This window comes from Centrocercus urophasianus, unplaced genomic scaffold (assembly GCF_019232065.1).
Source record: "Centrocercus urophasianus isolate 14NV4802_14NV808 unplaced genomic scaffold, USGS_Curo_1.0 seq_21, whole genome shotgun sequence".
In the NCBI taxonomy this organism is placed as follows: Eukaryota; Metazoa; Chordata; class Aves; order Galliformes; family Phasianidae; genus Centrocercus; species Centrocercus urophasianus.
In genome coordinates, this window is record NW_024884767.1 from 14,212,166 (window position 1) to 14,225,591 (window position 13,426).

General features: G+C 37.2%; 1 protein-coding gene across 5 annotated transcripts in view; it reads left to right on the forward strand.

Moving 5' to 3' along the window:
- The window catches only part of MCC (MCC regulator of WNT signaling pathway), a 198,290-nt gene that overhangs the window by 136,193 nt on the left and 48,671 nt on the right, over nt 1-13,426 (forward strand). For all 5 annotated transcript variants that reach the window (XM_042823101.1, XM_042823102.1, XM_042823104.1 and 2 more), the window contains 3 exons: nt 254-396; nt 7,890-8,026; nt 9,375-9,538. In XM_042823101.1, the coding sequence (XP_042679035.1) occupies nt 254-396; nt 7,890-8,026; nt 9,375-9,538 (444 nt within the window). The remainder of the gene's footprint in view (nt 1-253; nt 397-7,889; nt 8,027-9,374; nt 9,539-13,426) is intronic.

Here is a 13,426-nt window from a genome sequence, read left to right on the forward strand (position 1 = left end):
CTGAAGACTTTATATGCATCACAAATCTCACACATTCTTTCAGTCATACGGTCTTAAAGTAGATTTTCAAAGTTTCTAAAAATTTGCTAGTTACTTCCTCTTTGTAGTTGTCATATTTTACTTCTGTGCTTTCTTTCTTGTAGTTTTGATCTGATGGGTATGAAGACCTCGTAAAGGGGTCATCTTCTCTTTGTATCTGTTCTCTGTGGAGCTGTTTGTAAGACGCATTCCGTTTTTTGCTTCTCTGATTCAGTGTGAGCAATCCCACCTAATGAGAGAGCACGAAGATGTGCAGGAGCAGACAACGCTACGCTATGAGGAGCGAATCACAGAGCTGCACAGTATCATTGCTGAATTAAATAAGAAGATTGATCGATTACAGGGAACAACAATAAGGTATGGAAAATCTCTGACAATTCTGTGCCATGCAAAACTTGATGCAGAGCGTGGTGTGAATTACGCTGTAAATATAAGTTGGTCATGACTCCTAGGTAGCTATGCTTGCTACAGCTGGTACTTAATAGCTGCTCTTAGTTAAGGTAGTAGAGTATCATTGAAAGCACAGAAGTGCTGCATTCTCAATGGCAGAGTCATGTTCTGTTCAGCTTAGTGGGCACTGCAGAGCACTGCATTATGCTAAGTTTTTTATTTCTTATCTTAGTGTACATGCAAAGAGAAGAAATAAGTGATAGCCATAGTCATAAGGGAAGATATAGCCAATCAATCTGCACCTCAGCTTTTCACTTTCTTCTGTGTCATTCTGTAGATACCTAAGATGAATGAATCACTTCTAATGGGAAATACAGATCAATTGGATTTCAGTATGCTTTGCATCTACCTGTAGTTGTGACAAAACCAATTGTATAACTGTTGTAAAATAAGCTTTACATTTGACTGCAGATGGACACTTTTTTTCTGACTTGAACTAGTACAAGAAAAGAGCGTGTTAAAGGTTTAGCTTTTGGGGATGCAGGTAAATCACACGAATGTATGGATTTTCTACAGAGTATCCAGTTACAGTTGATGCCTTTGTAAATAAAGTTTACTGGATGTGTATAGCAAATTTTCAATCAATTGCTGGCTGAACAGGTTTTTATATTTGCTTCATTTCTTTTTGTTGTGGACATTTCTCTTAGCGTAAGTCATTAAGCTGCTCACTTAACCTTTCATTAAAAAATTATTATATGCAAAAAAAAACCAAGATGCATTGTACTGTAAGAGAAAGTATCATCGTGAAAATATAGCTTTACAAGAGAAGTAGTGGAATTATATTGTGTTAATATTATATGAGAAAATAAATGCTGTAAACTTCATGATGGTTATAACTGGTGATGATCCTGGAGAGATATTTTCAGGGAAAGATTTTCTAAACTGATAGTCTATCTCTGAAGAAAATCCCATTGACTCCCTTATTCATTTGTGCTTGCTACCTCTGCACGTAGAATTTCTTTTCATCTCATTTCAAGTCATCTTTCTTTTTAGCATGAGACTGCCCATCCCACTCCCCTCTCTTCCTCTGGTGAAATTTTATGAACTGCAAAGGCCAATTAAAGAATGGAATCTGAAGTGTGAGAGCTGAATATATATTTTTGCTTCAGTAGCAGAAAAACACTCTGAAAATTGAGAGAAATTGTACATAGAAGAGAGATTTTTTTTTTTGGTGGAATCTCTGTGGCAAGTTAAATGTCAAATATATATCAAGATTTCCTGATGAGACCCCTGTTGCTATTTAAGACAGTCAGGTCTACCCATTTCAAACCAGGTCGGTAAGAAAGAGATGACCCAGTCTGAAGCTGAAGGAATGCCCCTCTGTAGCTTCTTTCATCTTCTTTTTGTGTACTGAAATAAAGCACAGTTTTGTTGAACATCAGAACTACTTGTGTTCAGGCCAGTAGGTCAATCAAATGGACAAAGATTAATCAAATAACAACTAGCATTTTTAAAAAAGCAAGTCACTTCAGATTTTACATTGGACTAGATGATCTTTGTGGTCTTTCCCAACCTTAATGATTCTATGATTTTAAACGCAGATGTTAAGACTGGATAGATACTGTGTTTAAATGTATCTATAAAAAAAAGTAGTTATGGCATGAGCAAGGAAGTGAGACATTAGAACTGATTTTGATACAAAGTGCATGTATGTTGCTTCACATGAAAAGTGCAGTTGTTAATCTTTTGGGGTGTGAACTTTTGAAGGCATTAGAGTAATACTATGGCAACAAATGCTGAACCATTTGCTGTGCCCCACCTCTTTGGTTTTATCATATGAGGGCTCCTTTTTGCTCCACCTGTTTTGAACCACTCTTGTTTTACTAGTTAGAATAAAAATGTTTATTGAGTCAGTGTTGTTTTTTAAATTTCCTTAATGAATGGAATGCCCTGTTTTCTGTGGCTATCCAATTAGTTAGTGTTTAGGTAGTAGAAGAGAAATATTTTTGCTAAAAATGTAGTGCATAAGTAGAATTGGAGAGATTTCTTTGTTTGTAACAATGACTGAAAGAAATAAAAATAATGCTTTTTGCTGCCACTTTCTGTAAATTCAGCGTGGGATTTTCTTTGCGTCACTCTTCAGAGGCTGTTCCATCCCACAGAGCAGGGGTTGTGTAATTGCTGTCACTGCTGGGACACATGTGACTCACCACACTCCACCCTTGGCCATCATGAGTATGAACTGGAGCAATGTGGCTGTTCCCAGGCCTTAATATTTAACACTGTCTTGCTAAATCAGATTACAGGAGGCATTTGAGTTTTTCATATGACTGTAGGACAACTCCATGTAGTATCAAGAGGAAGCTTTTCTTGTGATACCACAACATTTTGGCTTTCTAGAAGCAGTTTCTTGATGTTACTTCAACTGCAGAATAGGTAAATGTTTCCCTAATGCTAACACAGATCATTCGATATTTTCATGTGTTGCTTTTAGGCTGTAAATATAAACTTGGGTAAACTGCTTCTTTATGACATCTTTAGAATCCTTTTCAATAAACAGAAATATCCTGGAAACAGAAGAAAATAGGGTTTCATGGAGAGTTTTCATCTATCCAGCTGACACTGTGTTATTTTTAAATTTATAACTGTTCATTTGAATGTGAGTAGTGTCCTCTGAAGGCATGTAGAACATAAGCAGAAAATAGCGTGTAAGTTCAAATTAGGTAATGCAACAGCCTGAGGAATTCTGGAAGACTGTGTAAACTGGTGATAGTCTCCATTCCTAGATATTCTCTATCTCTCACTCTCTTTCTTCCTACCCCCCACTCCCTCCTTCTGATTTTTTTTTTTTTCTCCTTTTGTAACTGGGGGTTTTGAACAGCTTAGAACATAACAGCTGTTGATAACATGGCTTAATAAGGCCAGGTCTAGAAGAAAGCTTAATTTGCATGTTGATGTCTGTACTTCTTCCCAAGTATATTTGATATGCTGATCTTAGTAGCAGTTACCTTGTATGGGTTTTTTTTTGTGTTATCTTTTTTTTTTTCCCCCCCCAGAAATTTTCAGGATTGTTCTAGGTTTGCTAGCCATTTTGTGGTATAACACATTCCATGTGTGTGATCACATGAAGTTAGCTGCTGCTCTTGTATTACATTCTTCCTGCATTCCTAACAAAAATGAGATCACCATGGTTGTGGGAGCAAGCCAACATTAATTTGAAGTTTTCTCATCATCTTCTGCTGCTCTGGACAGCTCAGCTGGTTTGAAAGCCTAGCCTTGCCAAAAAAAAAAAAAAAAAAAAAAAAAAAAAAAGGAGATGCACAGCTGTAATTTATTGCATATTAAAGCTGAAAGAGACTTGCCTGTACTAATACTGTGCAATTAGAAGAGCCTCTTGCTTGCCTGGTTCTTTATGTCTGACACTACAGAATTTGTCCACCACCTGCTATGGCAGATTGGTTACGTGATGGTTGATGATTCGGAGCAAAAGAATTCTAAATAACTGTCATGAGGGTGCTTTTTTTCAGTTGAGCTGTCTGGAGACCTAAACTTTGGCTCTGTTTTTTTCTTGGAAAAATATAACTGGGTGGCAATGCCTTGGTATTGTTGTCTGGTAGGAAGAAAATAGGAAGGGGTGGCTAGTATGTTATTTTTAATATAAAGCCTCAGTTTTTGGACAAACAGAACAAGGCTGTTGAGTGGAAGAAATATGGTGTTCGTGCATGATCTTGCAGAGCCTTTACCCCTCTACTGAATGATGCTAGCTTGAAATTCCTGATAGAGTGTCAGCAGGATGCATGTAGCAGTGTTACTGCATGCTTTTCCTATTTCAGCTTGTTAAAGGAGAATGTTTTTACATTCGTTGGTTCTCTTTGACCAAATACAAGTTGTGTACTTCTTTTTTTTTTTCCTCTCTAATTATGTACAACTTACAAGACAGCAGAGCCAATCAAATGAGGCTTTCCAATTGTAGAGTTGTATTTGAAATGTTTGGACATTGAAACAATTCTGAAGCCTGGAAAGGATTTACAAATTATGCTGTAGTATGCTAACATGGAGTTATGTTTACATTAAAAGTGAATACTCCTGACTTCACAGATCTTGAGTACCACCTTCTGTTCACTCAAACTTTTTTTTTTTTTTTTCTTTTCATTAATCACACGTTTGGCTGGGAAAATCATTGGTAATGGTTCTGATCTGACTTTGGCTAGTGACTGGAGTTTTCTTCAGGTGTCAGCTTGAAGTTCAGGAAAAAAAAGAAAGTGCGGAGATGATATTGTTTTCAGTTCTAAGCCAGCGACTCTTAAAAATTATTAATAATCTGTATGAAACAGACATATACTTTTTTTGTTTGTTAGAGCCTGTTAAAGATTATTTGAAATAATCTTAGAAAAGTTGGTAACTCATTGCTAACAAATGACTTGTTCAGACTTAAGGCTTTTAGCCTGAAATAAAACATGTTCAGAAAAAAAGATTTTCGTGGAGTTAATGAAGAAGTAGAATGAATAGACCACAGCATCACAAGAAATAACAAGAAATGAAATGGCACTCATAATCATACGTACCCAGTGACCTAGAGGTCTGATTACAGCTTTTAATTCTAGATTCCATTTAGTTTGTAGGTGAAAGCTACTTGAATTCAATTCAAATAGCAAAACTGTTGTGATGGTGTTGGGCTCAGCAAACAATATCTCAGACCCACCTGCATTGAGGTGACTCCCATACTATCTGTAGTTTAATGCTCTTTGTTTATAGATGAACTATTTTAGATAGACCTCAAGTGTGTATAGAAAGAGAGCAGCTAATCTTTGGGTTGCAGTGCTGATATATGTACAGAATTTTGTTTGAGAGTCCTAGAATGAATAACAAATATTTGTTCAACAGAATGGTTGTTTAAAAACTGCTGACATCTGAAGTGTGGAACTATCCAGTGTTTGCAGGTGTGACAGGAATGCACCTTACCGGCGCTATACAAGAACTCTGCAGTGGTGCAAAATGATGCTGAATATTGACTTTTTTTCTTCTTTTTTGAGCATTTGATACTTCATAAAGATTTTCTCAGCATCTGTCCTTTAATTGCATCTGTCCTTTAATTGCAGTCCTTGATTGCATCTAATGTGAGGAAAGTAGGAAGTGCATACATATCTGTAAGAGATGCTTTTTTATTCCACAACTGATCCCAGGCTAATCCGTACTTAGAAAAGCTTGATATGGACTTAATTGCCTCCAGCTAACCATTATGTTCTGGAAGTGGAGCATCTTTAAACCAGAGAAAACAAATACCTGCTTTCTCCAGCCCGGACCTAGATGATGGCAGTGGGAAAAGAAGGAACAAGATGGCTGTGATTCTTCTGTGTTATGATTGGTGTTGTGGAAGTTCAGTGAGTCACCATAAGGTGTGAAAAGCCTTGTCCTTCCTGTGCCATTGAGGAACTGCTCTCCCATTTTGGAGAAAGGGAAATCTCAAATGGTATCTTCTGTTATTGCCAACTGGAAAACTGTCATTTTCAGCCTCACGTTGGTTCAGTAGGTCCTGATAACCTTGTGTACAGTGTTCTTTCTGTTCTTTTGTGAGCATTCATGGGACGCACCTGTTTCAAACTTTGTGATATTCCAGAGTTGCCACCATCACTGAAATGCTGATATTCAACTCTGTACAGAGTTCTCTGTAATTCTCAGATTCACACGGATGAGCTGTGGAGACACTCTTCATTTTGTGAAGTGACAGCTGTGCATAGCTGTCTGGAATGTGGCTTGTCTTTCATGTCGCTGCTGCCACTGCTGAAAGGCACCACCCACTGCCTGACCGTGCTCACGTCCACTGGTTGATCTCCATAGGCATTCAGAAAGAATCAATGAATGTCAATGGGTGCCATTTTTTCTACATGGAGGAATTCAGTGATGTAATGGAATATTGGTGGGAAGGTTTAATCTTTTCTGACATACTACCATCGGCCTCTAATGTCATGGGCCCACATAATAAAATCAGAGGATTACTTCTGTGGCAGTCTTCCCAGTTCTCTCACTTTCTTAAATGTATTGCATAGTATCTTTAAAACTTTTATTTGATCTAAATCTCAGTTTTAAGCAGCTGAGCTGCGTATTTTGAAATGCTTCTGATAAGATCTGGATTTCTTTGCACTGAAGCAAATGCAAGGAGTAAAAGAGCGTTATCATTTCTGTAAAATTACATTTCAGTACCTTAGGAAACCCTGCTTAAGTTGAGTAGACTTGATTCATAAATTGTTACTTCTGCTGCTTTGAGAACAGACTTTTTTCTGTTAGTGTTTTATGTATTCACAGGCCTTCATCTCTGCTGTTTCTGCCTGGCAAATCCAGACAACCCTCCAGGCTAAATCCTGCAATATTTCTGCACGAAACACTCACCACCATGTAACTTACACACTGCAGACTTACAGTACAGATGCCCCTCCCATATGCAGATTCCAGATAGCTCTTTGCTATTTCTTACTTGTTCCAAATCCTGACAATTCTGTTCTCATGGTGTGTTACTTTATTCACAATCCTGCTGAAACTGCAACAGAATAAATCTCTGTGTTTGATTTGAAGATTTAAAAAAATGTCTGTTTTCTTACTTGTCAGATGGACTCAGTACCTGGTTAAACTGGTGTTTTTCGCATATTTAAAATATGTATGTTAACGTCAAAAGAATTGCCGTGGAAATATTTTTTAATCCAATCAGCAAGTGGATCAAAAGAGAAAATATTCACAGATGTTCTCAGACAAAGCTATTGTTCATTTACTTATCTTCTTTCCCAGTGCTTTGAACTCTTCATGTAGAGACAGAAGGGAAAAGCCTTCATTTTTTAAGGTTGATGGATTTAGCTAAAGTCATCTGTGTCCCAAATAATTTTGGTAGAACTGTCTTGACAGATAACTTAAAACCTAGCTAATTGAGGGTTTTTATTCTCCATTAACTTGAGCAGTTTTGTACTCATTCTCTTCCTTTTGAGAAGAGAAACTGAAAACCTACTTCTCCCCAGGAGAATTTGATACACATACACAGATATGTATGTGTATGCCTTGCTTTTCTCTCAGGCCAATGGCATCCTTCAACAGAGGAGAAAATCAAATTCTGTTATTCCTAATCAACTATGTGATAAAAGCAACTTGTGCTCATTACACGTGGTCTGTTAAGGAGTTACTGTAGTGCAGCGTGACTCCTCCTTGCACATGTTCTTGCTTGCACTCATTTCCACTCCTTGTGTCACTGTATGGTAGTTTGGAGTAATAAGAATTGGAGTTTAAAGAAATGGAAACCAGGTATAGGCTGCTCTAAATGTGTGCTGCGGGAACAGCCCAATTAAAGTTGCTTTGTGGTACAGATATAAAACTTTCTCTGATGACTGAACAAAATGCCATTAGAATTGTGTGGATTATTTCACAGAGTTGCATATTTATTTAGAGGTTTCGATTTTTGTCTTTGTTCTCTTGTCCAGGGAAGAAGATGAGTATTCAGAGCTGCGGTCAGAGCTCAGCCAAAGCCAGCATGAGGTTAATGAAGACTCACGCAGCATGGACCAGAATTCTGTTTCGGTACCCGAGAATCAGTCCACCATGGTCACTGCAGACATGGGTGAGTGATGCTTCTTAGTAGACATGTAATCATGGAGTATCATCTCAACCTCCTCTGGGCGGAACAAACCCAGGGACAACACCTTATCTTACAGTCTGTTTGTCACCTTCATAGCCCTTCTTTGGATGCTCTCTGATAATTTTATGTCCTTCTTAATGAACACCCATTGCAGAAAGCAATTCTTTTTTGTAGGAGGAATCGTAGCCTTAGAAATGCCAGTCAAAACATGGTGAAGAAGTAAACTGAGGCTGTGTTAATCAAAGAAAATGCTAGAATAAAATGAAGTCTAGCAGTGTACAAGATAACAACGCTAATTTAAGGATTGTTGCCTTTTTTTCCACATTGTCCTTCTGTGCATAGAATATCTCCTTCCTGTTTTTTTTTTTCTTTCGGTATTCCTTTGAAAGTAAATTCTTTGGGTGTGTAAGCACTGAAATACATATTGATATATATTTTACCCCCACGTGTTGGAGTAAAAAAATCATAATCTTGTAAACCGTATTTGGCCTTGCTTACTGCCCTTACAAAGTGACCCTCAGTGGCTGAATAAAAACTGTAACATGTTACAATAGAGTAACAATTAGATATGCTGCTCTACTCTGCAAGATATACTGAGGAGCATTTGTATTTTAGCTCTTGCTAAATGTTTTGTGGAGTGGTAGTGTAGAAATAATACACAGCAGAAAAAATGCTTGCCACTGTTTTTAAGAAGGTATAAGAACTCTTGGTGCTCTTCTGTTATGTGATACATCACTTGGGTACCATATGATCAGTAGTTTCTGCAAACTCTTGACTAGTAAGTCAGCAGTGTCAACCAGCACATTTGAGAGACAGCTTACAGGTGAATACTTTTTTCTGTCTTCTGTAGGGTCTGTTTCTCAGCTGTAGCCAGATGTGAGCATCATAATGTCATTAAATGTACCAGGCAGAAGACTCAGAAAAATCTGTGAGGGTAATCAAATCAGAATAGTAGACCCTGAATGGCAAAAAATAACCAAAAAATGGCACCATGTAACATTTAAAATTAAAAATGTAGTTTTAGCTGTAATCTCGAATTTTAAAATTATAAATTTTAAAATTGTGTTTTTCAGAAAAATATTTTTAAACTAAGAGTGAACATTGTGAATGCATAGAGGGAATGTTGTCTGTCAGACTGGAGGAAGCTCGTGATTGCAGTTAATGTGTGTATGGTATTTAACCTTGTCAATTGTTGAGGGAAAAATGACGGATTGTAAGGGTATACCATTCAGAAAAGGAATGCTTTTCTGCATCAGATATGTCTTGGGGTAAAGTTTGTACTTTTACCACATCACTCAGTACTGCAATGTAGTATTCTGTTTTGTTTTAGATAACTGTAGTGACTTGAATTCAGAACTACAGAGAGTGCTGACTGGTCTGGAGAATGTTGTCTGTGGAAGGAAGAAGAGCAGTTGCAGTTTATCAGTGGCAGAAGTGGACAGACATATTGAACAGCTCACGACTGCCAGTGAACATTGTGATTTAGCCATTAAGGTAACAGTAATATTAGGCTGTAAGTGTGGTGTATTTATTGCATGTGTGACAAGTGTTAATATTCTGTAGAAATGACACCTCACATCAGAAGTCAAAGTACCTCACAGAAGTCAATTCTACTTCATTTTATGTGGTGGACAGGTACACCTGTTATACGTTAGATTTTCCAAGGAGTAGAAGAAGATACTTGTAGACTTCTCAAAACAGAAGTGCATTTGCATTATCCTCATTTCAGAGATAAGAGAAACAAGGACTCTCAGCAGTTAATTTACTTGCTGAAGATTATGCAGCAAATTAGCTGTTATTTGCCCAAGGTCACACAGCTAGCCAGTGACTGGTAATTGACAGCACAATGTAGAATATGCACTGAAACTTGAAGATAAGGTGCTGTAAATGATATGTAGGTTGTGTCTTTGATATATTAAAGTACAAATCTAATTTATAAAACAAAAGCATGTTATGGTATATTAATTCTGAGAAACAAGTAATTCAGTTCATACTCATGTTTCTTGGTTTTGTTATGCATTCAAAGTAATAATAAAAAGGAATGCCTGATCTGACATGCAATGGGATTGTAATTCTGAACCTGAAAGCAATGGAGTAGTAGGTTGTCGTGTATGGAGAAAGAGGTGAACACGTTTATTGTGTCAGGTGGAGAAGCATCAGTGATCCAGTTATACAAAAACAAATCTATCAACACTTTGCTTTTGAGGGAAACCTGTGACCACTCTAAGCTGCTGAGTCAGGCCTTTGGCATGCTGCTGGAAAAGGTCTCCTGAGCTCTTGATGGTGCTTGAAGAATTTAATTGCTTGTAAAGAAATCAATGTTGAGTAGAAGTTTGGAGAATGGGTATGTATGAGACATTCTGACTCCTATGTATCTTGAGAGTGGTTTTAAAGCAGCTTATTTGAGTGTCTTGGATTAGGATCAAAACTTTGAATGTTGTTGAGCATTTTCTGGAGTTCTCAGAAGTATGTACTCATGAAGAGAGAGATTGTGGATCTTGAAAAACAGGCAGAGATTGGTCTGAGAGACACAGAAGTCTCTCTTCCTTTATTTACTGTTGATTCTAATTAAATGCTGTGAAGCTTTTATCATTATGAGTAACTATTGGCAGCTTCTTCCTGTTACAAAGCAGAATTTTTCTCTCTTCACGTGATCTCTACATACTGCTTAGCCATTGTTGGACCATGAGGGGAAACATATTTCCCCACTGCCTTTTCAGTAGAGCCTGGAATTGTTTGTGTTAGGCAAATGATAGCATGCAAAGGATATTAACCTTTCAAAAGGTAAGAATCTCTCTGTCATTCCCTGATTGTGATTTTGGGAAATATGTCACTGACATGCTTAATTCAGCAGTACCTACATGTTGAGGTCCCTCACCTGCAATTCCACCCATGGTTGCAGATTGTTTCTCCTTTCCTATGTCCTCAACAGTTACAAATCTATCCTTTAAGAAAATTTCCTTAGAATCAGCTGGTCAATGCTTCAGATGTTTTGAAAAGTAAATAACAATCAAATCTGGGAACAAGTACCTACTAATTAGCAAACTCTGGTGATTGAAAAAGTTTGAAATATTTCCTAATGGTAACTACTTAAAACATTGTAGCTACATTGGGTTGAACCAAAAGTCCATCCTGCCTGGTGGCAGATGTCAATGGAAAAACTGTTTCAAGCAGGACATGCATAGCATGTCCTTCTCCTTACTTCAGAGATGTTTCCAGCAAGATAAGTTTAGGAACATCTTCAGCAAAAAGTTGTTTTCGTGTTTTGTCTTGTTATAATTTTCTTCTGTGTTTGTACCTGATGTTTTTAAAACCTGTCTGAATGTTTGGACTCCATAAATGCTGTCAGGAATAAGTTCTACCTTTAAGATATACCCTGTGAAAAAGTGCTGCTTTTTGCATCTTTTAAACCTGATATTGCTGACGTTATTTGCTAGCATACCTGTAACACAGAACACATGTTGTAAGAAAAGCAAGGCAAAGAGCGTTGCCTATGTCAGAGACAGCACTAGAATTACTGTACGACTTTCTGCCCTGTGCTCAGAGCATTGCATCTAACTTAATCTGCGAAATCAGTCTGTTAATTCAATCTGTTAAATTACACCTGAATTTATTTCTTTTGCAGCAGCATGCCTGTTAAAGCTTATCTGTTATACTGCTTTGAAGAAAAATAAACAGCATGATATTTGGGCAGATATATCCATGTGCAACATACATGGTTTACTTATGTGGAAGATGAAGCATGTCGGTTGTCAAACCATAGAATTCTGGCAATAATTTAATCAGTAAAAGGATATTGGTCGCATCAAAATGAGGGAGCACAGGAGCAAGCAGAAGTGTCCCTCTGCTTCATGAAGGATTATAGGGGAGCCTTCAGTATCACTGCTAGACCTGTGCTAATGCTATCACTTCATGAAGTTTGCTTGAGACATGTAGGTCTAAAGTAATATAAGGGAAGATTGTAAATTGTTTTGTCTTACAGAGATAATGCAACACACTGCTCTTTAAGAAGTTAAATGAAAGTTACTAACAAATATGTAAGCGGTTACAGTTCAGATACTCTGTCAGTTGAGTTTTATATTTATTAGTCTAAATACATTGTGGTTTTATGGAGGAGAGTTGAAATGGAATTTAAAAGGATAGCCTGAATCTGATTGGAAAAACCTTGACCCTACTTTTTCTACGGAGGCTTGTAGTCTGATCTTCAACTTGTTGTTGAAAAGTTTACTTCCTTTTTCATTCCACTGAGGTACCTTGCTGTGCCCAGAAAGTAGTTAATATATTGATAACCATAAATAACCACTTTTTAATAAGAACAAATAATGTTATTTGTTGGTAATAATGGTCACTGGTACCACAGTGTACCTCTTCTGGAAACAGTGGGAAGATTTCTTGCAGAAAAAAAAAATTTTTGTTTTCAACTTGACTTGTCCTTTTCATCTGTGCTGTAACTGAGCCTTTTATTCCCTCCCAGGTTAAGAATGTAAACTTCTAGTCATTTTTGTTATGTGAAAAGGATTTGATTTTTGTATATAAAATAACTAGACTATTTTTACCTTGGTATATGAGTAACTAATCTTACAAATTAAACGTGAAAGCTCAGTCTTTGGCTAAAACATTCTCTTGGGAAGTCCAGTGAAGTGAAACTTCTCTGTTAGTAGTTCTGTAGTACAGTCATTTATATTCCATACCTATCGCTAACATATTAACATAGACTGATTTAAAAGAGATTCAAACTCCTATGAGGAAGATTTTTCTTTTTTTTTCTCAAACATCTTGGATAAGTAAATACATTTAACACAGGCAAAGTATATGTTTGTTAGTTGCATAGCAGCGTAAGAGCTCCTTAGAAGAAATCTGACACTTGGTGTTGCACCATATTTTAAGACTTAAATGATCAGTTGGGCTGTTGATTCACTGCAGTGTTCCTTTGCTAGTAGTGTGTGCATGTGGTTCAGTTTCAGCCAGTGGAAGATGTTCCATCTACTTTGTGCTGAGTGGAACCTATAGGTTGTAGCTCTGAATAAGGGAGGGGTTGGGGTGGAAGTACTAGAATGAATTATGTCCCACAGAAAAATGGCCATTTTAGATAGTAGAAGGGCTGTAAAATCTTCTAATTTATTTCTCTGTTCCCTGTGGGGAAGAATGTACTCAGGGTTGTGGAGAGGCAAGAATCTTTTCTTTTTTTATTCTTTCTCTCACCCTTTTTGTGGGATTGGCCTAGTGTTAAGAAAGGCCCCATGTCTGTGCACCGCAGCCCATGTTCAAGCTGCTGCTTCCTGAGTGCTCCCCAGGCAGGGATACAACAAGTGTGTTGCTTCCCTATGGTAGGTAGTCATTAATTTGTTTCTTTTTTTATTTATTTATTTTTTAATTTTTATT